The sequence below is a fragment of the Aquila chrysaetos genome, chromosome 6 (assembly GCF_900496995.4).
Source record: "Aquila chrysaetos chrysaetos chromosome 6, bAquChr1.4, whole genome shotgun sequence".
Taxonomy (NCBI): Eukaryota; Metazoa; Chordata; class Aves; order Accipitriformes; family Accipitridae; genus Aquila; species Aquila chrysaetos.
In genome coordinates, this window is record NC_044009.1 from 5275099 (window position 1) to 5302410 (window position 27312).

Here is a 27312-nt window from a genome sequence, read left to right on the forward strand (position 1 = left end):
AACACTAGGCGTTTTCTATGTTCTCTGTGTGTGACTTTAAAAAAACCCTTACTTTTTAACATCATAAAACACTTAAAATCTTGCTTTCACAGACTCTTTGCTGAGAAGCAAGGGAGGTGTGTGTGTTATCTTGTATTTAATATCATTTCTTCTTGAAACAGTTTGAAACAGGCTTGCCAGTTTTCCAATGCTTCCTTTGATTTACTTTTTTTTAATTTATTCAACCTCTTGTTCTTTCACTTAAGAGTTATACGTGTTATGTTGTGATTGACACGCATCTGACGTGGAATAATGTGAACTGTTTCTTCCTTTTAAAGGGTGGTGTTTTCCTTTTTATTTTTTTTTTTAAATATACAGTAAGGCCTTATGTTTTGCTTATATACTGGAGGACTCTCAAATGAATCCTGTCGCGGTATTGATCAGGATATAGGGAGTTTTCCACTGTCCCAATGTAATGCTCAAATCATGTACAACTTTAAATCTTCCCTCATCTCTTTAATATTTTCACATTAAAGTGTATTGTATACATACAAAGTGTATTGTGTTGGGCCAGCTGCAGCATAGGCTCATTGCTGTATTTATACTGCAGGGAGGATCAAAAGAAGTTATTTTTGTTCTGTGCCATATCTTACGGCAGGATTGTAGAGCAAGGTGGCTGCTGTTGTCACTCAGATTTGTATTCCAAAAAGTTAAGATGTTTTTGATTATGTTGTATATAATGATTGAGCAGTCCTACTGTGTTGCAGCAGGAACTAGGAGGAAATACTTCATGCTATTTACTTGATGAAGGTCCTCATACTCTATGGAAGCATTAAAAAGAGTACAATTTCCATGTTGGGGAGAGTGGGATAGGATGCTAGTGTTAATTTCTACTGTGAAAAGGGATCTCAAATTTTATAGGTGTATTTCATGAGTACTTTGTTTACATGCAATTCTTCTGATTGTTAAACTGCATCCGATTATGAGGTGTTTTGTGATTAATTTCAGAATTATTCAACCTATGTAAGCTTGTTTGTGTCACTGCTTCAGCAAATTACTGACATCATCAAAACCACTGCATCATGGAACTGAGGCTGCAGAAAATGAGTTCTCCAGTAGGGACTCATCTACCTTTTCTGGCAAAATGTTTGTCTCAAGTGACTCAAGGTTTTCGATGTCTTTCCAGTACAGTTCAGCCAGGACTAAAGTGGACTGGTCTTTTAGGTGATTGCTTGAGACAAACTTAATCTTATATCATTTTAAGAGAGTCACGCTGTCACTTTTTATTGTTAATGGATCCCTCGTTGTAAAGTTGGAGCCAAGTCTGTTGTAATATTCCTTCACATCTCCACTTTACTGTTACTTGGCGCAGTGGACCCTAGATCAGAGGTGGATTGTATGGTCAAATAGCCTTCTAAAACATGTTATATGTGACTTCTGTCTGATTCAAACTTTCTCTGGCAGTGACTGAAGGCAAAAAACCACTTAAATAAAGCTGAAATTAATTGCAAGCCTCTTGTAGATTAGATTATCTTCTTGTATCAAACCATAATTAAGTATAACATTGACAGATTGTGACTTGAAGATACAATTGATAATGGCTTTGGGAGTATAGGATATATTTTAGTTTCAGGAAGATATTTTCCACTGGTATCAACAATGTCTCTCACTGAAATTTTCTCAGTGTTTACTTTGTTGAAGCACTAGAAGTTGTCATTCACTCCAGACCATACTAAAATCTTCAGGAGGGGAGAAAAGAAAATTCCCTTTTAGCATGTGAATTTTAGCACAAGTGATAGGTAGCACAAGATAGGAATAGGGACTGCATAGAAAAAAACAGAATCAAGCCAAAGGTGGCATAAAGTCAGAAAGAATGATGTGAACTTAGCATCTTTTAACATCTACATGATTTTTGAGTAGTTGAGAGTAGTGTTTTCTGAGCATAGAACATGACCAGTGTCACCACAAAATGAAGCATTTCTTAAATCAATTTAACACATTCTAATGAATACAAGAAAAATAAAGCTATCCATTCAAATTACCCTTTATAGTACAGATTTGGAACCCTTCTACAGTTATGGTAGAATAAAAAAATTTCCTTAGAGCCTCACTAAGCAGTTGCCACTAAAGCAGATGTGGATACAAAATTTTTTTTTTAACTGAGAGTGCATGAGCCTGAGGGACCAGTCTTCCTGGTTATATCTTTACTGGTCTGCTGCAAAATTAAATAATCAGTTAACGGGCTTTAACATGGTGCTATTTTTACATTGTTTGTTGTAGTGTCTCCAGCTAACAGCTTTTAAGTCCAGTAAGATCAAAAATGTATTTCTGAAAACTACTATTCAAAGACATAGTCCAGATGTGTCCAGCAAAAACTGTTCTAATTAAAAAACAATGTGCTTTTTCCATTCAACTGATTAGATTTTCTTTTTTTATTAACATTTTAAACTGTATATTATGGAGTTGTGCTCTATAGGGAAGATGGGCATTGTTTGTTCCATAGCCTATGTAGTAATTAGTACCAAATAACTTGTCACTGTTAGGTAATATAATGATACCTAACAGCTTTGTCATTTGTCACGATTGCGAGTACTTATTGCTGAAATCAAGGATTGGGTATTATTGAGGTACCCTAAACTTTCCTAAGAAAGTATTTTAAAAAACTCAGCCATGTGTTTCTTCACGGTAATTTGGAGAGTCATTCAGTCTGAAATGAGAATAGGTCACTTTGAACTCCCACAATTCTAACATATGTTATTTGTGCTATGTGAAGGCAACAGGTTGGGGCCTCATTTGTGCCTAGTATTGTGCAAACAAGCTACTGTCTTCTGAGTCCCCATGTTGTGCCCTGAGCATAAAGCCTATCTTCCCTTGTCTTGATGCTGTTTAGTCTTAAGGCACGCTTAGTCTAAGTCTTCCCTTTAGTCTTAAGGGATTTAACTGGATAGAGTGTGTGCACCAGTTTTATGCTGTATTCTCAAACTTCTCTTTCAGCCTGCAGCTTTGCCTTTCTAGCATAATATCTTTGTTTCTCCCCTTTTTTCTCTCATTTAAAACTTTCTAATCTTCAGATCAAATCTGAGATTTCTGTGATAATTTAAGTTAACTTAGAGGAACATGGCAACTCAGGGTATCTAAGAACAAAATCTGGTCCGTTAATTGCTAAATGTATCCTCAGTTGTGAAAGCTGTCTCTTTTAGTGGAAAAAATATTCAGAGTTTATTTATATTTTAATGTTAATTTGTTCAGCAGTAAGGAAGATAAGTATAATTTGCCTATCATCCTTAAAGGGGTAGGGATAAATCTTGTATTAGTTTTAATTGCAATGTCTTATGTAAAAGCAGCTTGGTGTCTGTGCAGATTTTGTTGTTCCATGCCCTTTCCAGAATTTTTTTCAGGGCAGGTTACAGTCTGGGGGATTGGTCCGTAAGAAACATGGGTGGTTGATGGACTAAGAGTGACAAATACAAGGCAGAAAGTTTGTCTTAGTGTCCTTCTATTTCAACAGCGATGATTGCAGCTGGTGTTGATGTAGCTTTGGCATTGATCTAGCCTAGCACTGTAGGTGAAGGAATGCTGAGTGGCACAAGTGGCCTCAATTATCTGCTTGAAACTGGGAGATGATGAAGAGAAGTTTTGTGGAGATCATACCTTGTGAGGGATATGACCTTGATTGAGTAACTAATGTTTGACTGTATTTGAGAATAAATTGATAAATATATTTATTATTACCTTTGCCTTTTTCTCCTCACATATTTCCTTCCTAACATCAGATTTGGAACTAGCTAACAAGAATTAATATGAACAGTTGTGGAAAAGTTTCATATCAATTTATTTTTCTTGCATTTTACATAATTAATCTTCATCTTTCTCCCTCAGCCACTTCTGCATATATGGGCTGTTTGTGTGTGTGTTTGTATTTTTTTTTTTTCTCCATTCCTCCCTGCCATTCCTTTATCTGAAAAACATGGTTATAGATCAGTTGAATGGTAAGGAAACAGCTTTTAAAACTTTAATTCAACCCCCTAATTCAAAGAGATTTCAATTCAGCTAGGTTGTTTTACTGATCATATTTTTGGTACAGCTTTGTGAGCTACGAACACTTCATTTGACTTCCGCAACAGGGTAAATGGGTATGGGGACGTGTACCTGACACTTTCTCAGGTATGCCTCTGAGGAGTGAGGTAGTTCTGTAGTTTTTTTCAGGGAAGCAGCTGAAAAATTAAGATGTAAGATAGAAGTGGAGAAAAATTGAAGATACTTAAATAAAAACTTTTTGGAGACCCTAATATGTACAGCTTCTACTTATGGCAAAGCTAAACAATTAATTTATGCAATAAGCTCCCCTATTTTGCTTGACAAGGAGGAGGGATTAAGATGTTCTAATCATAGCCTTTTTTTTGTCTTAAAAAAAAAAAAAAAATTTCTAGCTGCCTTCCATGTTCATGTGGTGACACATGTCATGGAGAGAGATGTAGTTTCAGACACTGTTTTCCCACAGTTTTTGAAGTCTGATTTAATTTGCTCTGTTCTTCCTGTTGGAGTAGGTTTCACAGGCCATTAAATGACTACAGTAATGTAGCATAGACATTGACTTGACACAAATCTTTTGTTCGCTCTTTCACTTGCTTGGCAGTTCTTTAGGATTATGAGCAGAAATGAAAACTGATACATTCCATGCAATGCTTCAGTATCTTAATACAAAGAGAATAACATCAATTGCTTATTTTTGCAGGGAGTGGACACCATCAAATATCATACTTTTATTTTGTGCCAGGCCTATTTTGAGCTAAAGGTGTAAGCTTTAGGAACAGATCCTCTGAGGCAGCTTGTGATAATAAATAATTTCTTTTCTATTTTTCATTTATGCTTCAAGTGAAACTTGAAGCAATTACAAATTATGAATTTTCTAAGTTCTATTTTGTCTATTTAATTCTCAAGTATAATATTAGCGTTATGCGGTCACATACTAATTCTAATAACTAGGTTCATAAGTTTTCTGAAGTTGGATTTTGAAGGCAGGTGCTTCTCTGTCTTACTAGTAATGTGCAAAAACTGTTTTTTAAATTCTGTGTGGTGGAATGTCTCTAGGTGATGAGAGGATGTTGTTTACTGTCTGTCTTTACTTCTCAAGATGCTTCTGTCCAGCAGTTGAGTTGCATCTTTTTAGTGTTGCAGGTTTATTTCAGATTAACTTGGACAGCAGTCTTTAATAACTTTCAACTGGATCTTCTTTAGCACGGGTGTTTTTATTTAGTATCATGTGGTGTGAAATTAAGGCAAAGGTCATGTTCATATTGTCCCTTTTATCAGATTAATGCCGTTTGTTTCATCAAATGCCAAAATAAATGGGGAGGAGTGTTATAGGGTTTGAAATCGCTGAGCAGTAGAAGTTTAACTTGTCTTATGCAACCGTTTGAGGGACAAACACGTTGTTCTCCAGCGCAAATGGTTTTCCAAGGCAGCAAATACATACTTAAAATCTAAACATCAAGGGTGTTTTAGTATTGTCATGCAGAACAGAGAAACGGCAGTGAGACAGCTCCATGTAGCAGGTTATCAAGCAAAGTTTCTGTATTTGTGGTTTCACAGGAGTGAATACCCCTGCTGTGTAGGAGTGCCAAAGGGCAACAGTGGGATGCGTGTGCATATGTATGTGCAAACGAACTTGTTTATTTGCTATTATTTTATTTCCTTTGTGCAGATTCGTCGAAGGCGCCTTGCTCGGTTGGCAGGTGGACCATCTTCCCAGCCTACTACACCGCTTACATCACCGCAGAGAGAGACCCCACCTGGACCACCTGTAGTAGCACCAGCCCCGGGGCCATCCCATAGTCTAGGCCTAAATGTCCATAGCATGACCCCAGCTACCTCTCCAATTGGTGCATCAGGTAGGCTGGCATGTTAGGAAAAAAAATTATTATTGTATGTCTACTGAAAGTTATTATGCAACTCCTTATCTTTAGAACATAAACACTATTACTGGTGTTATTTCTGCTGGTACTAAAAATAATTTTCAGAAAGAAACAGCCTGAAATGATGAATGAAAGTACTTTTTGTTTTGTTTTTCCAAGTAATAAATGGTTAGATACAGTTGTTTTCCAGGTATCAGTAAACTAATGGCGTTTAAAATACGGGTTACCAAAGCTTGAAGTTTGTAATGCAGTTTAATATTACAAAATATTACAGAAAAGAAAGCCGATCTGTCAAGGAGACAGGAAAAAAAGCCTTTTCAGTCTTGCAACACAGTTTTTATTGATTGATTTCTAGGTACAATTTAGCAATCAGTCCCAAGTTCATTTTTGATCTTTAATTACTAGCATTTGGCACAACTAAAAATAGTAGGTTGTGACTGTGTGTTGCCAACATAAGAATAAAGTATTTGCTTTCTCCTTTGTATTACTTTGCCAATTTCACTATTTACTGGAGTGAATACAAGTAGAATATTTACAGATGGTATTTATTTCAGAAGATACAAACAATGCCTCATCTGCTTGCTTTGTAGAGAGGTGAAGACAATATTCTTATATATAATACCACTTTTGACCTGAAAAATTAATAAATTTGATTTCAAGTTGGATATCTTGGAAATCAAAACAAATTGGCATATTTTCCAGTATTGTGATCTTTATCTGAAAACTTAAATTGTTTTGCATGTTGTGTTACTAAGTTAAGAGGTTGACAAAACCCATCTCAAAACAGATGTCAATATTGTTTTAAACAGGTTTTCAATATCATAGAATCACTTAGGTTGGAAAAGGCCCTTAAGATCATTGAGTCCAACTGTTTGATGTCCTTATATTGAGGCACCCAAAACAGCACACAGTGCTCGAGGGGATTTCTAATAATTTGATAGAAATAATATTTTTTCCAATGCTCTTGATAAGCATGCAGAATACTTTATCTGTTTACCCATTTGCTTTCTGAAACTTTATGTTTTTCCCTTTGGCAAGTACCATAATTTACAGGCTTAAATCTTGTAATTTAATGACAGTGCTGTTCTGAAATACCTAGAAGTGACTCCTTCCTGCTTATTTTGTTGCCTTGTATCCAAAGCAGGACAGAGAAAAAGCTATCAAAAGCATTTCCTGAGAAAAGCTCATTGCAGATGGAATTTAACACTGTGTATTGTCCTCATGATTATAGACACCAACCCAGAAGCAAAGGTGACTTTTTTCAGAACAGTGCAGAGGTCACTTAGTGTTTTCACTTGGCTTGTGGTTACATGACTGCTTTTAACCCATCTTAGGTCTGATCCTTGCTGAAAGGAGTATTTCCCACTGTCTCTCCCTCTGTTGTCCTTAGCAACTGTATGGTGAGGTAGATCATGGACTTAATCCAGGTGAAAACTAACACAGGAAAAGTAAATGGTTAGTTTTCAAATAGATGAGGTCCTGATCCATCTTACTGTACAACTGTATAAACGGTAATGCCAACAGAGGAGGAGGTGTGGAAATGTGTACTTGAAGGTAGAAATGTTCATGTATTGGCAGACATGTTTATCATGGTTTGAAGTGGTCAGATAGCTAAGACCTTAGAACTTCTGTTTTAAGAATTCATCTATCTGCACTGGACAGTACCTAATTACACAGACTAGACTGATTGCAGCAATTTAATAATGTGTGTCTTTTTCTCACCAGGGTAAGAGATATGGTTAAATTGGGGAATAGATCAGGAAAAAATGTTCACAACTAATTATCTGCTGTATTTATTTAGCATAAATGAAGAGTCGGCTAATGTGGTGTGGTTTGCAGGAAGGAGTTCTTTTGAGCAGTAGGCTAAAATGACTGCAGAGGATTTTAATTCATTTGGACATAACAGAGAGCCCCAGCAGAATAGTGTCCTTGTAAAGCATCCATTTTTATAAGAAGTTGCATATCATGGTGAGATCAGACTTACACATCGATTTCATGGAAAATATGATCATTATTTTGTATGTGTTTTGAAAATATTTTGGAGAGCCTAAAACCAGTGTATCAATGACAGACACACATACTGAGTGTGCGGTCTTCATAATTTTTGCATGTCTCTGTATGCTATTGTGTTTCCTTTTTTTTTTTTTTTTTTTTTTTTTTAAAAGGAAAACTGGAACTTAGTGTGTTGGGTATTTTATTGTATACCTGATCCAGCAAAGTATAGATGATGGAAGTAAATTCTGGAAGATTTGTTGTGAAAAGGTGGTAGGTAGGCCGCTTTGTTTGAAGAGGCCTGATAATGAGTGCTGCAGCGTAACTGTTAAAGTACGTTTTCTTGGCAGTGGGAGTAAGACCCCAAGGGAATGTAGAACAAAGCAGTTCGCCGTGGTAAGCCATGTTTGCTCTAGTCTCTTTATCCGCTGACTTAGCTAGCTTTTTCTTTAGGAAGAGGGAGGAGGAAAGAGGAAGGACTCAAGGAGGACTGCCTCTCTATAATTGGTGATGTACTGAAGGAAAACAAGGCTGTAACTGGGATATATTAAATCAGTGACATGGTGGAATACCCTGCTGAAGTCACCCTTCCCCTGCCATGGACAGCATATTTCTGCTGGGTGTTATCTCTAGGGAAACTACATCATTGAAGTTCGGCTTTTCAAAGTTGCTTTTATTTAACCTGATTGACCTAAGCAACTCTGCTCAGTTCAGATACTATACTTGATATTTCTATATCCTTGGTTTTGTGGAGAAACTGTACTAGGCTTTGGGCCTGTGCCTTGCGTAAGGACTTTCAGTGTCAAAGCTAAATGCATCACTAAAATTGCAGGACTGGAGGAAATAGCCATTTAGAACTGAAATGGAGTTTTTCTTGACATTTTCCTGCTTCCTGGGTGAGATCTTTTGCAGACATTAATGTTGGCACATAGGTGGTTAGGTAAAATCTAGCTTTTCTTGGACGATCTTGGTTCCTATCTCTATTCGTCTTTTCATACTGAAAACCTAATGGGTTCAAGAACGTTGTTTGAATGATGTTTATGAATGAATGATAATACCTAGCTATAGCCCTGAAGTTACTAACTGAAGCGTAGAAGCTTCGAACAAAACTGAGTAAAATTTACATTAGCAAGTATTTTGTGATATGTGCAAGTTACATATGCATTCTATGTTCTCCTCCTATATCTTAGAGTGCTTTTACATATCTTCAGTTATAGAATATAGGTGTTTGGACAATATGCTTGTTAAATTTTTTTCTGAATATCAGTGCAGATTAATTTTACCTCACACATCTTTTCCACTTTTTATTTGAAGATCTGAGTGTTTTCTGGATAACGACCAATTTCCAGCCTAATATAAGGAGTTAAATATAAACTTTTTATACTCAGGGAAGTAAAACAGGAGTTTCAAAGCAGTAGAATGAAGCAACTTTTCCTCCCTCCTGTGCTGAATATCTAGTTGTTCTTCAGCAAACTGTCTTCTAAATGTGATTTTTTCTGCGTTCTGTAGTTTTGTTCCTGTGAAATGAATTGTTTCAAGACCTGGAAAAGCTTTGGGAAAGGTGCTTGGAAACAAACAGCTTGTGTCAAAGAGCATAATCCTGATTTGTTCTGTTTTGCTGCTGCCACTGCTAACTTCAGAATGTGTTGCTGCCATAAATGCAGGACAACCTTGCACTTTTCAGTAGTAACACTGAAACACAGCCAGTGCTGGAATTTAAAAATAGGTTGTCGATCTGGTTTTACGCTTCTCACCTGAAACCTAATACTGTTTGGGCAATGTCTTGTAAATGGCAGTCAAAAGAACCCAAAGGAGTAAAATTCACTGCTGCTTTCTTTTTGAACAGATGAATAATACCTTTTTTCCTTCTTCTTCTAGGAGTCTGTTTACTGGCATGCAAATACCTGATATTGCTAAAACTACAGTTGCAGCTTGCGATTAATGCTACTTTATTATAAATCATGACTTCAAACAGTGTCACTAGGCACAGATTTTAAGAATAGACTACACTTAAGAGCCGTCTTCATTTAGATGTTTGTAGAACTCGTTCAGCTTCTGTTGTTATTGAATGCAAGGCTGCTTCTGGATTATTTGGAATTATATGCATATAACTCTCCTCCTACCATGCTAGTATCTAACACTTCTCTGAAGAAGTCTTTGCTGCAAAGTGAAAGTCTTCATTGCATCTGTTCATATCCTGATGCTCATCAGCTGTGCTCCAAAGCCATTATATTGCTCTCCATTTGCTGGTGTTGCACTCAGTGCATGTTGTTAGGACTTCTTGGATGCTTATTTTATTCTTGTGGAGGAGGAAAAGTACTGATCATTTCCTAGTAAATTGTGGGAGGTTTTGTGGGAAGACTATCAGAACTCAGATTTGTCCTGTATCCTAACCCAGGTTAACTCCATTGTAATGACCCAGTGTGAAGTCTTATTCTGGTAGGACAGACTTTAGAGGGGCTTTGACAAAGTTTTAAGGTAGTATACAGAGCAATCTTACCAGAGATCAGTTTGCTGGTGCCTTTTTTTTTTTTTTTTTGGGAGTGAATCTCTGAGCACTTCATGGGTGCAAATTTAGTTTTGTTCTCTGTGTTGTAATGCAGGTAAGCATTCCTATATTGCTGCTACGAGGGGAGGTAGAAAATGTGATTATTTGTAGTCAAATGTGAATATTATTAACATTTATTTCCTAATGCATTACTAAGAATGGTTAAGAGCTGTATTGAAAAACCTTTCCTTTTCCATCCAAATAATTGTGTAGTGCCTTCTCATCTCTGTAGTAGTAATCTTGGTGGTGCCTTTTCTCTAGGAGTAGCCCACCGAAGCCAGAGCAGCGAAGGAGTGAGTTCACTCAGCAGTTCTCCATCCAACAGCCTTGAAACACAATCTCAGTCTCTCTCTCGGTCTCAGAGCATGGATATTGATAGTGTCTCCTGTGAGAAAAGGTAAAAAATGCAGCTTGTATGAGCTGGCAAATACTGTGCCATGCTAATCATCAAAACCACTTACGTGGGAAAATATTCTGCCATTTCTCACTTACAGCTGTGTTAATGCAATAGGGTTTAATGCTTAAATATGACACACTGTTTAGACCACAGTAATGCTTTTTCTAGTCTGGTTTTAATGGGAATTCATGACCTAAAATGATAAAAGACAAAGCATTATCTTACACATTAAGTGATGAACGTGTCTGGTGGGGATAATTCAGCTACTCTGTTTAAAAAAGAAAAGGTTATGGGATGTGATAGCTGAGTAGTTTGTATTGCCTGCTGAAAAAATTAAGAATTGCGTTTCTTGAATTCAAAATAAATGTGATATGAGAAGCATTTATCAACTAGTGGTTTTAATTGCTCTTTGTGCATATGGCTGTTCCTGTTGCATTGGTTTTTCTCTGCTGCTTCTACTTAAGGTGACGCTCCTTCAGTCAGCATCTTACAGAGCACTGTCTGTGACTTTCTACAAGTTAATGGCTGCCTTCTCTTATTTACACTTACAGCATGTCCCAAGTAGATGTGGATTCAGGAATTGAAAACATGGAGGTTGATGAGAATGATCGCAGAGAGAAAAGGAGTCTGACGGATAAGGTTAGTCTGTTTTATGTTGGCTGGATGGAGGAGTGATGCAAAGTTTCAGCTTGCAGTGAGTTCAGTTATCTCCGTATTTTGAATACATGCTCTTGAGAGGATGGAACTAGCCCTCAGATGTCATTTGTGAACAATTTCTTCACTGCATTTCCTCATTAAAATTTGTGCGAAGGAAAAAAAGACAAAACTTCCAACATCAAAGCTGCAATTCAGTTGTCTCGCATTGGTTTGTGAACTCTGAAGAAAATGTTTTTGTTATATATCCTACAATGAAGTGACCTATTAATGCCCAGATCTGTTTTTTTAATATGGAGTAGGCCTGAAGAAATATTTCTGAAGACACTTCTGAAGATTGTTGCAGCTTATTTGTATAGCATTTAGAGGTCTGCTAACAAAGTACTGCTTCAAATGTTATGTATGCTGAAGTAATGCTATGGAGTAAGGTTTTCTTAATATTACAAGAAAATAAATAAGAATATTTAGCCATCAAGGTTTAGACAGGTGGTAGAATCCTTTAAAGTAGAAAAAGAAAGAAACAAAGCTCTCATTCACTCCTAAAATTGTCCTCTTTGTCATTTGATTTTAAGGCCCATGTGAAACAAAGCCATAAAGAAATGGGACATCAGTGTAGTGAAGTTTCTACAACAGTTCTTGCAGTGCTCATTAGATGTCTTTGTTTATTCCTGCACTGTCAGTAATAAGGTCACTTGGTAAAAGCCTGGCTTAAAGCCATGTAGCAATAAACCTGCCGCAGAATCCTTTCCAGTCAATTCGTAGCTGGAAATCAGTCAGTCGGACAGCTTGCATTGTGCTACTATGAAATAAATAGCTTGAAATCAAGGACAATCTTGAAGTGGGTGGGGGGAGAGCAGTGCAAAGTAAAATAAAGCTTTGCAAAGTTGGTTCAATTCCTCTTACTCGTCTGGAGATACCAGAAAGTTAAGTGGATAGGAGACAGCATAGTCCTCATTTATGAGCAAAAGATTTTCTTTCTTGGTTTTCTGCACTGGAAATGGGTGTCTGTAATAAAGCCTTCTTTGCAGAAATAGGCAGGAGAAGTAGAAGTGCTTGAAAACAGTAGAATACTACTAGAGTGATTAATGCAATGAAAATGTATTAATGTGCCAAAATTTATGGTTTATTAAAAGGTTTGAGGGAAAGCTTTTGTAGAGGGTACAGTGTTGTTACCTGGTGGCCTTTATGAGGTCTCAAATTTGAAGGGAAAAAGGGAGCTTTTTAGTGGCAACCTGCATTTTGTTCTTCCTCATTGACTTATTTTTCTAAAAGAAAAAAGTATTAACTATCTCAAGAAGTATGATACATAGCAGTACAATGTGCACTTGTATTAGTCAAATATCAGAATTTTTTTTTTTCTCTAGTAAATATCTACAACTCTTGCAGGAGAGCTCTTGCAGGAAAATAGCCTCGAAGCTAAAACTTTCCCATCTTTGAAATTCTATGCAGCTGAATTGTTTGTGTATTATGTTGCTTTTACAGTGTTGGTAGAAGAGTGTAGGGGAGGACAGTTATGTTGCTGGCTTGTCATGTATGTTTTGGAAATGTTTTTAAATGCTACCTCTCCTCATATTGCAGGGCTAATTACTTGAGTTTTATTTGTTTGTATTCCACCATTTTTTCAGGTGTACGCTCAAAGCTGCCTTAGGATTGTAAGAGCCCTCCCATTTAACCTTTGCTAGCCACTATATACAGTAACATTCTTTTTAGAGAAACTAGTTTTTCATTTTGAGCACAGTTTACATAATGTTCCTTTTTTGGAAGAAAAGGGAACGAAGCAAATTCTTGAGTCTTTTGTCCTGTCCTGACTTCGTTCAAGTGAAAGATGTCTTTATCTTGGGCAAAGATTTGAAAGCAGGAAAGACTTGGGGAAGCTCGCTCCTTCCCATGCTTTTTTACAAGAAACTTTTAAAATACCTTGGAATCCCAAATTAATTCCTTAAAGCAGACATCATAGGTATGTTGGTTAAATTTCCCTTCTCAGTGTACTGTTTTCAAATGTGTTTTGGGAGTTTGCTTCCTACTGGATGTATTTCTGCTACTACTAATCTATTCTGCATCTCTTGCGTTTCTTTAGGGTTTTTTTCCAAATACATTTTGACAAATACATCTGTATTCCTTCATAAGTGTACAAAATCTACCATTAAGAGTTAGTTTGAAGCCATTTAAAGAAGACCTGCATCTGATTGTGAATTGTGACTTGACTAATACAATTGCAAATAAGTTGAATTTTTGTTTGGGTTTTTTTTGTGTGTGTGTTTTTTTTTTTTGGTTTTTGTTTTTTTTTTTTGTTTGTTTTGTTTTGTTTTGTTTTTTTTGTTGTTGTTGTTTTTTTTTTTAACCCTTCCCAACCAAGGAACCTCTGTCTGGGTCTGAAGTATCTGAGGAGCAAGCTTTACAGCTGGTCTGTAAGATCTTCAGAGTCTCTTGGAAGGACCGAGACAGAGATGTTATCTTCCTGAATTCACTCTCTGCCCAGTTTAAGCAGAACCCAAAGGAAGGTAGGTATCTGAACCATTACTGTTGTTACAGATTGTTTCAGTTGAGTGGTGTGTTCCCTACTCTTAATTTTAGCTTTTTTGCTACAATGCCAGAGCTACCTACTTGTGGTCTTTGCTTGATTTCAACATCTGATATCAGCAGATGTAGCAGGAAATGGAATCCCCAAAAAGCAACATGGGATCGAGCTCCTGTTTTAGTCAATTGCTGTGCTCTTGTTGGTTATGTTTTCTGTTGTCAAACTAGTATGCTGATATTGCAGTGTTGCTGGATGTTATTTTTATGTTTTTTTAGGAACCTTTTACTGGCTTAATGGGTTGTCTTGCATCATAATAGATACTTAGCAGTTAATTTGATAAGCTAAGAATTCCTGATTATTTTATATAACAAATCATATTTTATACATCAGCTGTAAGATATGACCAAATAAAAATTGTTATTTTGTGTGGGCATATGTGGAGTGGGGGGGGTGTGCGCACATGTTTTTCCTTTCTTTATGACACAGCTTGCCCAACTCAACAGCAGTGTGGGAAAATGAGAGGAACAGACAAGACAACTTTAATAATCAACAATAACAACATTAGGTCATCTATGATATTTTGTACTTTCCATAAAAGTTATATTTTTGTGTAGCTGTAATTTCAGAACCTAGTTAATATAGACAGAGTGATAGTTATAAATGTGAGTATCAGTCTATTGTTTTTGCCAAAAGCAGCACTTAATTCACAGAATTGAACTACTGTCCTTCTTAGTTGAAAGCTTTGCTAATGTTTACATCTTTGACTAATGTGTAGATGAAGGCAGTAGGTGAGGGTACTAACTCTCTTCTTTTATTCTTAACAGTGTTTTCAGATTTTAAGGACTTGATTGGGCAGATTTTGATGGAAGTGCTGATGATGTCCACCCAGTCAAGGGATGAAAACCCATTTGCTAGCCTGACAGCTACATCACAACCAATTGCTGCAGCTGCCCGGTCTCCTGACAGAAGCCTGATTTTAAACATGGGCTCTAACCCAGGAAGCAGCCCAATGTTCTGTAATGTGGGCTCCTTTGGTTCCAGTTCATTATCCAGGTGACTTCTGATTATAACTGAATACTGATTTCACTTGAATATTGATTGATAGACTGGAAGAGAGAGTGGCATAGAAATGTCCCAAGACCAATAAGTAGACTAGATTTTTTAAATTCTTCACTCTTTTTCATGTGAATATCTCTCCATTTCACCATTTTTATTACATTGCCATGGCTAGAAGTGTATTTGATAAGTTAAAGCCATGTAGCTCATTCTTTCGGAGAAATATCCCTAACTTGCATCAGTGAAGGCTATGACTCTTTAACTTAACAGTGTGTAGATTGTGACATAGTTTTGTTCAACATTAGTAAAAATTAATAATGAGTGTGAGCTGCAGAATTATTGCTGCAGAGTCATCAGAAGGGCAAGGGCTTCTCTTGCTCATTTTATCTTTTTTACCCTTTTTCTGCATATCCTAAATCATTGCTTTTTTTTTTTTCTTTTTCCCCTGTAACTGGTTTAGTCTCTATGGGACTAGTCCAGCTCCTACTACCAATTTCACAAGCTATGTACCAATGACTGGTTCATCTCTTACCCCACCAGCCAGTTCAGTTGCCATTACATCTGTGCCTTCCATTACTGTCAGCTCTCACCTCACAGCAACAAGCCTTTCTGGGATGCAGCCTTCCTCTCCGAGGTACCGGCCATACACTGTTGCCCACTCTGGAGGCTTTTCAGCTTCTTCCAGCCCACGTTCCTTGAATGTTTCCATCCCATCTAGTTCACCAAGTCCTCCAGCCATGGCTGCTAGCCCTCCAGCCATGCCAGTCATCACATCCAGACAGAGACCCACAACAATGGGTCCGCCTTTGTTTACTGCTTCACCCAGTACCTTGCGCAGGCGTTCTTCTTTACTGAACAGGATTCCTTCTAGGTATTTCATGAGAACAAAAGAGTGTGTTTAATGTGTGCTGTGCAGGGTGTGGCATAATCGTGCAATTTGGAAGAACTTATGTTTGTGCTGAGCTCACCCTACTTATCCTGAGTTGATTTCTGCATTTTGGTTTGTTCTAATATGCTGACTTCCTAACAAGCCATCTTTGCCAAATTGTTAAACCTGCTTCTGCGAGCATTTGGAGTGTAATGTAATTACTTTAAAGGTAGCAATATTGTTTTAATTTCCTTCTCTTCTTACAACCATTCCAGTTAAAACTGTTAGCTTTCTGTTTGGTTGCTACTGCTGGATAGTAAACCAAACAGACCTCCTGCTTTGAAATCAATTTTCTCATTAGGGCTATAGTTGATTTGTTGAAAGCTGTTACTTGCTGGACTGTGTTAGATTTGATTCCCTAGTGCATAGATGTAAATTACAGATTAGCCTATTTCAGTATGCCAGGCCAAGTACTACTGCATTTTCTCTGTTGGCTGCTCCTGGAATCCCCAGTCCCTGCAGGAGGGAGAAAGGAGCATGCAAGGCTTTGAGATGACTGCTTTAAACTTCAGTAGCTTAGAATTTTAATACTTACTATTAGGTTATGTCTAAACATTCCTACTTCAGCCATAATTTTTATTAGGTCTCAAAAATTCTTTTTAAATTTTTGGTTTGTGAACATGTGGTGTTCTGATATGTGAATAACTTGTAGTAGTGTAACAGAGCATGTTAGTATAGCCTTGGTTTTACTAACATGGAGTTATCCATTGTTTGCATGTTTAGAGAATATGATTTTTTAGAGACTTATAAAGAAAAGCTACCATTTACTTTTTCTTTTGGCTTAAAAAATCTGATGGCCTTTTTCATTTTTGTTGTGGTAGTATATACGACAACCCTTTCTCCCTCCTCCTTCTTGCCGTTTCTGATGTGTCTGAGGACAGTAGTGATGAAGAAAATGAAGATGATGATTTTTCTTGTGTCCAGTTTGGGTCCAGGTATTGGAGAAAGAGAATGTAACCTGCATGTTTGGTTGCTTAGGAACTAACAGTCTGTGTAGTGCCAAGCATTCTTCAAAGTAACTTGGGAAATTACTAAAGCCAAGGAGATGACTTGGATGGGTTTTTAAGATGGCATATAAACATGTATAACGAATGCTAGTTAGTCAGCTCTTTTTAAGAGATGACTAAGATAAAGTAAATGTTAATCATACTGCCTTTTAGGTTTAATGAGCATGGTTTCTGAAATGATGTTTCAGTGGAACTCCTCATTGACTATATGCATAGAAGGAATATTACTCACCCATGGTTGTAATTTTAAAACCAGTGGTACATCATGTGCATGTTTTCCTATCAAAAACTGGAAAAAGAGGACAAAGGTTAACGTGTAGAGAAAGAGTGGCAAATAGCCAGCTGATACGAACAGTATGACTTTGTTGAAGATTCATTGCTGCTTGACAGCTGAGGATTGCTCCTCTAGCCTGTAAAGAAAATACACCTGAAAGTTTAAATTGGTCCTTTGACATCGTAAGTAGTAGAGGCTGATACAGTTGGAACAGCCAAGAATGGAGGGGGAAGAGCAGAATATTTTACTGTAAAACAGAGACTTAACAAATCATATAAGATATGGGAAAACAAAATGAGCATTGGTATTAGTGACTCCTGTTTGGAAGCTAGCCAGATAGCTGTGCAAAGAAAACCTGCGGAACACTGGATATGCCAAGGAAACAAAACTTTTGGAAATGTAAATGCGGGGTAGGTTCTTCTCTAGTTTTACATTCCATTGCAGGGTAATGCTGCAATGTCTTGGCCGATACAAAAACATTTTCCCCCCAAAATGCCCCATTCTTTTGTATCGACCCAAATTGGAGAAAGGAATAAATGTCTTACTTAAAAAGCCTGTATTTTGGGAAGACTTTTCTGAAAAATGATACTACTCTAGTCTTGCTAGTATCCTGAACATTTTCTATGAGTATTCAGACCCCTGATTATGACTGATAGTAATTCTGAGGTGGCCTACGGCTGGCCATATAGCCTAATAGAGCCAGTTAGAATTTACAAATGTCTAAGCGAAACAAGATTAGAGTTTTAAAGACTACATGCATATAGAACAACTGGGAAGAAAAGAGTTCCTTCAAGACTTTGAGTCTACTTTGAAGAATTTTAGTTACAGCAAAAGTCGGGGGAAATCTAATTGCTTGAGCCTTCTGAAACTAAGCTCAAGACTTTAAGGTCAAGACTTTAAAAAGTATCTTGTGATGTCAGGGAATACCCAAAAAGACTTGCTACGAGGTGATTCCCCCCCCGCCCCGCTTTTCTGTCTGTGATTGTTTCTGTGGTATGTTGGGACACTACTGCTGAAATCAGGTTGTTAACTAGAAGGAAGACCTTCCAGTAGGATCTCCTCTTTTCCATTCCAGTCTAATTTCAGGAGAGTGAACTTGGTAACACAGGTTTAGGGTTTTTTGTGTACATGGAATTTAGGATTATTTTTCCCCACTGTTTTGTTTAATTTTTATCCTGTTGGCAATTTAATCCAAATGTTGGATTGAGTTGCAAAGCCTTTGGTAAGGATTTCTCAGGCCGCTACGCTTCTGGAGCCTTAGCTTGTATATTATGTCCTGGCATTCGGCAGACAGCAGTAAGATGTTAGTTAAATTATAAACACAGTGACTGTACAATTACACCACAACTTGCATTCTGAAAATACCAAGGCATTCAATATGTGTATGAAGGATGTATGAGCTCTGCATTAGAATAATTTCAGTTATTGCTGCAGTGAAATCATTAACAGAATGACTAACTGTAGTGGTAGTAGGGTTTTTTTTAATATAAATTGGGCAATTTTTAAGCTGAATATGAGAAGTCAAGAGGTTTAAAAGAGAGACTATAGGAAAGAAAATGTGTATGATTTCATGGTTACCAAGTACTATTTTAATAGAGCTATGTTTTACATGGATTAGTTTTAACTGAATAACTGAAAACAAATTCTGTCTACTAAAGGGATTGCTGCTATTAGAAGTTATGTTTCTTAACGTGCTGAGCTACCAGATGCTTAGCAGTGATAACCTTTTGCTGATTTATTGGATGGACTGTAAAGCTTGCACAGTAGGTTTGTACAGCCTGATTATTAAAACGTAGATTATTTTACAGTTTAAAGGAAATTCCAGTTTTGGCACAGTTTGTAGTTCTATACATGTTTTTAAAAAGCTGCATTTAAGGAAACAAATACTCTTACTTTCCAGTTTAAGATCTGGGGCCTATAAATTGGTCTGCATTTAAATCCACCCTGACTGTGCACAGACTTTTCTTTGAGGAATAGCAGCAGTAGACCATCCACGTAATTGCTGTTTTTTTTTTTTATTTCATTTACATAAAGTGAATATATCTTGTCTTAATTCCCTTCTGTAAAACGAGGATTTTGCTTTTAATTAGCTTTGCCAAGCTGTTATGTAGAGAAGAATTCTGTTGAGATAACAAGTCTGAGATTGAGAGTCAGGCGGTCTGTTCTCACTTTTTGTATTTAATTCTCTCTCGCCTCAAGCATGGTTTTGTTTTTGTGGATTTAGTTTTCATGTTTACAATATCAGTATTTTATCCCCCCCCCCCGAGGCTGTGCTACTTAATGAAATGGCATATTTACTGTAAGGGAATTGAAACGATCTGAGTTGAAATTAAATGATCTTTAATGTGGAAATTTTAAAAGGAAAAGTTGATTTAATATATTGCCTCCTGTTTTGTTTGTTCTCCTTCCTTAGAATATATAAAGTGATTGTCTGTAGCCCTATCTATCAGCCAAGGTCTCATCTCTGCAGTAGGAGGATCTTAGCTTCCATGGGTTGGCTAGTGTTAACAGAGTTGGTGAAATTTCTACTGTTTTGAATGCTGGATACAGAGACTGCAGAAACTGTGCAGAGGTTGCATCATGGCATGGAAGTGTTGTGATGTCCTGAGCGTCTGAACAGTTTTGATGTCGGGTGCAGCTTAAAGGCTGTTCGTTTTCAGTGTTGCAATGTGAGAACAAGATTTACTGATTCCCATTAGTCATGCACCTCCTTGCTGTCTTTCAGATACTTGTTCATATAATAAGATAATTGATTCTTTAGTCATGTTACAGTACAGCTGAACTTCGAGTTGGACAAGCTGTTAAATGGAGAGCTCTTCATAGATTACGGAGATGATCTTAATTATTAAGCCATGTGCGTGATGGGATGGAGTCTTCAGAAAATTGACAGAGGAAGTCAAGAGTTCATGAATTACTTGATTGTGCACAAGTGAATATCTGTACCTAATGCTTTGTTTCTTCTTTTTGTGTGTTTTAAAGTGTGGGAGGCTCTGGCAGCTCAAGTGTTTCTGATTCCTGCAGTGACCACTTCACCATTGAAAATTGTAAGGAGACAGAGATGCTGAACTACCTCATTGAGTGTTTTGACAGAGTTGGAATAGAGGAGAGAAAAGCACCAAAGGTATGTTTCAGATGAGTGAAGTTTTATCAGTGCTGTCAGACGCTCGTCTTATTGTTTAGTGCAGAAAGTTGGTGAAAATTGATAGTTGTTTCTTGATGGCTTTGTTGTAGAAATAAATTTATAGAATTTATAAGGTCCCTCTGACTCTTACTAATTCATAATATTTGAATCACGTATATGTTTTACATCTCTAAAATAAGCACTGTGTTAGAAACTGTCCTTCCCCTTTTGATCTACTGCATTTTATCCATGTTTGTTCCATGCAAAACATACATTTGTGAGACCCGTTCCCTATCAGTGCTCTGTATTCTGCTTTAAGCTTTTGCTTTTGGGGAAGAACCAAACAACACTTTTTATATATAATCTGAAAGGTTTTTAGCTGCAGTAGTGCTAATCTTAGTTTGCATATTACGTTCAAACTGCATTAATAAAGAAATTTATCATATTTCTTGTCTCTTCTGTCTCTGAATACTTCTAGTTTGTATTAAAATAACTTTATTTTTATCAGATGTGTAGCCAGCCAACAGTTAGCCAGTTACTGAGCAACATCCGATCACAGTGCATTTCACATGCTGCTTTGGTGCTACAGGGATCCTTAACACAACCAAGGTAAATACAGCTGATGTTAATCATGGAAGTTCGACTGTTCTGGGATTCTTGTTTTTTTCTTCTGAGGGTTAGGTAAGAAAACTAAGATCAGTTTTTGGAGCAGGATACATTTATGTGCCAGAGGAATAGTGTATTGTTTTACCATTGGAGGCTATTGTTCCTGCTGATATGTTGGTGGAGAGCAGTTTAAGTGTTTTCTAATTGTGTATGGGTAAAATCATCCAGGTTGATTCAGACAGTTTAAATGGGGGATCTGAGTTAACCAAGCTGTTTTTTCCCTTACCTCACGCATAAACTGTTTTACTTGCAGACTGTTGGGGCACTAGTCCTGTGAAATTCAGTAACCAGTAGAGCTGCATCTAAGAAACAGTCTTATTAAAATGTGTAGCAAAAACTGCTGAACTGGCATAGCACCTGTTTATTTCAGAGTTTACCACAACAGATTTGGTAATGTAAATCTGTGTGTAGACATTCTACACTAAATCACAACTCTGAGATTGCAAGTGCAGTTGTTTCAACGGCATTTGTTTAACTAGCAGCGTGTTTAGCTGGGACAGTAAAAAGGTTTTTAAAATAGGATGTGTGACTTTTACTAAAATCTAATTCTGTATTTGTGTTTCCAAACAATACTACTTTAAATAATCTTTAAAAGCGCACCAGTTATCCACTGTGCTTTGAGAATAGTTTTGTCTTTACGTGAACCAATGTTGACATTAAAATAAGTTTTATGTATGTAATAAGGAAAAAAAGATACTTTTTCAAAAATCCTAAGGAGCAATAGTAATGACTATATTAATTCAGTGAAGACTAATGTTCTGTTCTTTTCTTAATATGGAAAAACAAACATCAAAAAGTATTGTTCCTTCACTAGTTGAGCTTAAAGTTTTTTTTCATTAGAGAGGAGTAGAAGGGAGAATCAATTACTACACAGAAGCCGTTATTTTCTTCCAGCCTTGTTAAACTAAAGTGTGATGTTGGCAGCAGCATCTGTTTCAGAATAGCCTTTCCACTAGTAACTTGAGAAGACAAGGTTAGTTACTTCTGAAAGGAGTAGGTGTGTCTACATGTTGATAAGCTGCTTTCTGGCACATCCTTAGATGTGATTACTCTGACTTTTTTGCAAGTTCTACTGCAAATACTACTGCAAATAATCAGTAGTTTTGGATATATATTTTTTTTTTAATACAAATAAAGGTCATTGCAGCAGCAGTCTCTGCTGGTACCATATATGCTGTGTAGGAATCTCCCATTTGGCTTCATCCAAGAATTGGTGAGAACAACTTATCAGGATGAAGAGGTGTTCAAGCAGGTAAGGCATAGGTAAAAGTTAAATAATTATTTCATATGATTTTACTATTTTCAATATCCAAGACAGTGGATTTCCAGAGGTTTATTCTTCATCTTGGTTCTATACGTATTGCTTCAGGGCCTAGCAACCTGTTAAGCAATTGGAGTTTGTTTTTGTTCGTTTTTAACTCATCAAGCATTTTGTGAAAAATACTGGCTTTCATTATTTGCTTGTTCTAATTATTAAAAGTGCATTTGTTAATAAGCAGCTCCCATTTATGTAATGTTCAAGTAAACTACACAGAATATGAAGGCATATATTACGGGATTGATCTTGGGTTTTCATCCTTCTATGCTTCTGTACAAATATCTGAAAAATGTATGTGTAAGACAGCAGTCTTCTGTAATTGTACGCATTCTGTCTTGCAATCTTTACCCTGCTGTGCAATTGTAATAGTTTGCATCTAAGGTGCTAAGAGCATTTTACAAATCCTAGTCCGTTAAGTCTTCATACTTCACAGAGGAGATGACTGAGAAACATTAGATGGTTTATTCTGTGTGTCAGAGTAGTTCACTGATGATAAAAAAACTGGAACTGGTGGGCCTAATAATTAAGACACAAAACTAGCAAACTTCTTTTAGCCCGTATAATGTTAAAGCAGGTCAGTAAGGTTGTAATTGTCTCTGATTAGCGCTCCTTTAGTATTATGTGACTTAGCTGTAAAGGGGCCTTCAGAATGGCATTTGATACTTCCAATTTTGAAGAAAATTACATTAGCTATTTTTTGTGTGTAGTGCAAGTACCTTTTAGTAATTTATATCTCTGTCTGGACACCTTTTAGTAGAGGTTCATGCAGCTGAAAGTACATTGAAGACTGTCAAAAAGTGGTTAGGGAAAGTGTTAAAGCTCACCTAACCTGGACAGGAGAACCATTCCTCTAGCTGAAGCGGACAACAACCTCTTTATAGTCCTTTTCTGTAATACGGTTTAATAATACTTTTTGTTTCTTCATAGAAGCAACACAGTGTACTTCAATTTAAAATTCAGTGGGACCTCTTGTTATTGTTGCAAAATTACTATAAGAGTTTATTTTGTGAGGGTATAGTTGTTAGAGCTGTGTGATTGGGACTTACTAATTGGGTATAATTACTTTTGATTAATAAGTTCCTGTCATGTCACTTCCTTTCTCATAACAATCCTTGACTGCTGCTTATTATCTTTACTCCTACCACAGTTACAACTTAGCAGCACAAAACCAACTTGCTTACATGACATGCAAAATTAAAGCTAGCTTATTACCCCAAGTGTGTAGGCAAATAAATTTTTACCCATTTGGGCAATCAAGTTGTTGGAGACCTTGTAGTCTAGTGTGTGTACATAATATACGTGCTTGCACACGTGCATACAGTATTTACAGTGATCCTGTATGAAATGCGTGTATGCTTCCCCACGTGGTTTCCACATGCAGGGAACTTGATGGAACGACACCTGATTTTTGTCAGTGTGATGACATTACCCTTTGTCAGCTTCAACTTGTAACTGTTAGCTTTGGGTGCAAATCTAGGTGTACCTGTCTTTGGGGTTTTTTTGGTTTGCAAAGTAAATGTTTGGAAACAAGTTAGAATGTGACCAGGAAAAATACATACAAGTGCTTGGAAAGAAGCTTTTATGGATAAGTCGTTATGCCCAGGCATCGAATCAATGCATCAGTTACACTGTATCAAGCAAGTTGTTTTTTAGCTTTGAATAATCTCTTAAGCATTCAGGCTTAACTGATACAAATTTAAAGAAAAAATCTTAGTTTTTCTGTTTGTGTAAGTTGCAGTATTTGAAGAATGAACAGGCATTTCATGCTGTGCACAGCAATAGTGTCATTTGATTGCTTCCTATTCTTGAATAAAGTGATCTACTTCTGTTTTTACAGATCTTTATTCCCATCTTACAAGGCCTGGCTGTAGCTTCCAAAGAGTGCTCCCTTGATAGTGACAATTTTAAATACCCCCTTATGGTAAGCACTGTTAATTTCTAGAAGCAGTTTCTTTGTGATTACTGATAACTTATGCAGATTCTATACAAGATAATGTACTTCAACTTTTTTGGGATTTCTTTGGTTAGTGGATTACTATTTAACTCTATGTTGGAAGCCTAATGTGGTATGAGATGTGTAAAAGACCATTAAAAATCTAGTTGAGTTTGAGACCAGTAATATCTTAAGCTTAATGTACAGTGTTTGTATAGTGGGCTATTCAAATGTTTATATGTATTGCTTTATATAAGCTTACTCAAATATATGGATTTCATGATGCATACTAGTTATAATACTGTGGATAGTTAGAAAATCCTGCTAAGCTCCTCCCAGTTTGTCTGGGAAATAAGGCCCAATATCCATACCAATGTTTGTTGGGCTCACTTTTATATGTGGGACACTAAAATCTATTGCATTAAACCCAAAATTATTTGAAATGGTGACTCTTTACTGTAGGAAAACATTGTAATATTCCCTGGCTGAGAAGTTTGGGAGTTTATTTTTAGGTTTTCTTAAGTGCACAGTTTACTCCCAGATCTGCTTCCCTCCTACTGCTTTTATTGACAAAACCAAAGAAGTCTTTTGAAAAGCATTCTTGGTCACAAAAGAGCAAGCTAAATTCTTGGCTACATTGAGCATTGTCAGCCAACACCTTCAGATTTTAGGATCTTCTGCATATGATGCCAAAAAAGGCTGTAATGTCTCAGGTTTAATTTGTACTTCAGGAAATTAGCTGGACTGGGATGCTGCAAATCAAATTGACTAAGCAACTCTGGTACTTTTGCAAAAATAACAATTTTTGCTGGTTTTGTGTTTTCCTGCTCGTCTGATATTCTCCCCAATTTAAATTACAAACTGTTGCAAATTTGGCTGTGGGCTACAAGTAAGGACTACTTGAAAATGATATTCCACTTTGACCGCCCCTAGTTGGCACAGTGTGCAGCAAAAGGATGGAATAGTAGTTACTAGCTATAGTGTAATTGAAGAATGAGAACGTATAATACAGGAGAAGCGGGATATGTGAAAGCCTACAGTATTTTTGTGTTTTCAGAATCATCTGTTATAACTGCTTTCTTTTTTCTGTGCTGCAGTTGACAGTGAGTTAGAGATCTTGGATAGGATTCTTTGTTTCTGGCTTCTGTGTTCATCTGACATTTTTCCACTCTGATTCAAAAGACAAAGGCCTTGGTGTATGTATAGAACAATTGCTCTATTTATTATTGTTTCTGACTTTTATGTGGCAGTTCAGGAGTCCAGCAAAGGCATTGTTATGTTCTGAACAAATAAACAATTTGCACAGCTAATTTTTTAAATAAGTGCAATAATTTATTATCCTGTGAGACATGTTAGCTTTTTTGAGACAACTTGGAACTGACGTAAAAGCTAAAATGGAAGCAGGGTGTGATCTAGCTCTTTTTGGACCTCTTCACCATTGTAGAAGATGGATGTTTTTCCACTGATGAAGGGAAGAAGGTTTGGCTCTTTCAGCAGTTTACCATGTTAAGCTTGTTATTTGCAGTTAGGTTAAGAATTACACACAGAAGTAATTTTTCTTGGGATTTCTTTATAGGCACTATGTGAACTTTGTGAAATCAAGTTTGGGAAAACACACCCTATGTGCAGTTTGGTAAGTATATCCAGTCTGATTTTTTTTTTTTTTCAAGTTAGAAGAACCATGTAACTTATTTTGTTGGTGGTATCATATGATTCTCATTGGTAATGTTCTTCAGAACTCTAAACAGGGGCTACTGTAGTATCTCATGCTAAACGATAGTTTAAAGTAAAGTGGTAAAGCGAGGCTTTTTCCCTGAGAATTTAGAAGAACAAGGACAAACAGGACTTGCTTTGATTGCTGAAATACTGAGATGTTTCCATCTAGCTGTCAGCATGACTGAATGTTGAAGAATCAAGGGCATGTGGCAAACACTGAAAGGTGATGGGGCAGCTAAAGTAGTATGGCTGACATGGCAGCTTTGATTAACTTGCAATTTCTCCTATTTTCTAGGTTGTCTCTTTGCCCTTGTGGTTGCCTAAATCTTTAAGCACAGGTGCAGGAAGAGAGCTGCAAAGACTTTCCTATCTTGGAGCCTTCTTCAGTCTCTCTGTCTTTGCTGAAGATGATGTAAGTGTTACAGAAGGATGTTGATAGTAGCATAGTGGCGGTTTTTGTTTGTTTTGTTTTTGTGTTGTTTTTTTCCCCTCCCCAATATGTTTGATGCATTTGCCAATATTCGTTCTACTTTCAGAGCAAAGTAGTTGAAAAGTACTTCTCAGGGCCTGCCATTACTCTTGAAAACACCCGGGTTGTTAGCCAGTCTTTGCAACATTACCTGGAATTAGCAAGGGTAAGTGTTCTCATATTTAAAAAAAAAAAAAAAAAAAAAGCAAAACATTGTGGGTTTTTTGGTCTTGACATAGTTGAAGAATATAATCTAAAAAAATCTAGCTTCTGTGTTAAACAACAAATCTGTTAGGATATGGGTGAAGGGAATTAGGAAAAAAAAAATTCGAGTGCTACAAATATTTCTCTAAGGCTGTAAGCCAGTTCAGAAAGTATCAGAACAGTTAGTCATGGATTATAATTCATGTTAAAGGATGAGTAAAAAATACATAGTGTATTAGTAGTGTGTGTGTTGAACTAGTCTTGTACATACATCTTTTCTGTAACTAATGTCATAACTAATATATGCATATAAAGTTGACAATAAGACCATAATAGAAGTTGTAGTTAGCTTTGTGGAATTTGTAGAACAAAAATATGGACGAACAGAAAGCAGGAATGTGATGTTGAGAAGTATGTGTAACCTGACAGAATGTTTACTTGAAATTCCAGCAAGAGCTGTTCAAGATTCTACATAGTATATTACTGAATGGTGAAACTCGAGAAGCAGCTCTCAATTACATGGCAGCTATTGTCAATGCCAACATGAAAAAGGCACAAATGCAGGTAAATAAAGGGGAAAGCTCTTCCTGTGATTCGTGGACCTAGTCAATGCACAA

At 36.7% G+C, this 27312-nt stretch overlaps 1 protein-coding gene across 5 annotated transcripts in view; it reads left to right on the forward strand.

The window, feature by feature from the left end:
* UBE4B (ubiquitination factor E4B) overlaps window positions 1-27312 on the forward strand; it is a 42199-nt gene that overhangs the window by 528 nt on the left and 14359 nt on the right. Inside the window, exons 1-16 of one of the 5 annotated variants that reach the window (XM_030017740.1) lie at window positions 5682-5870; window positions 6974-7145; window positions 10696-10831; window positions 11383-11470; window positions 13842-13986; window positions 14828-15056; window positions 15520-15930; window positions 16809-16922; window positions 20248-20389; window positions 20898-20998; window positions 22193-22307; window positions 24211-24294; window positions 25883-25939; window positions 26318-26434; window positions 26559-26657; window positions 27146-27259. In XM_030017740.1, coding sequence (XP_029873600.1) covers window positions 7088-7145; window positions 10696-10831; window positions 11383-11470; window positions 13842-13986; window positions 14828-15056; window positions 15520-15930; window positions 16809-16922; window positions 20248-20389; window positions 20898-20998; window positions 22193-22307; window positions 24211-24294; window positions 25883-25939; window positions 26318-26434; window positions 26559-26657; window positions 27146-27259 — 2010 coding nt within the window. In that variant the 5' untranslated portion in view covers window positions 5682-5870; window positions 6974-7087. Of the gene's footprint in view, window positions 1-5681; window positions 5871-6973; window positions 7146-10695; window positions 10832-11382; window positions 11471-13331; window positions 13443-13841; window positions 13987-14827; window positions 15057-15519; window positions 15931-16808; window positions 16923-20247; window positions 20390-20897; window positions 20999-22192; window positions 22308-24210; window positions 24295-25882; window positions 25940-26317; window positions 26435-26558; window positions 26658-27145; window positions 27260-27312 lie in introns of those variants that run through there. The other 4 variants (XM_030017738.1, XM_030017739.1, XM_030017741.1 and 1 more) reach the window with 4 other exon arrangements.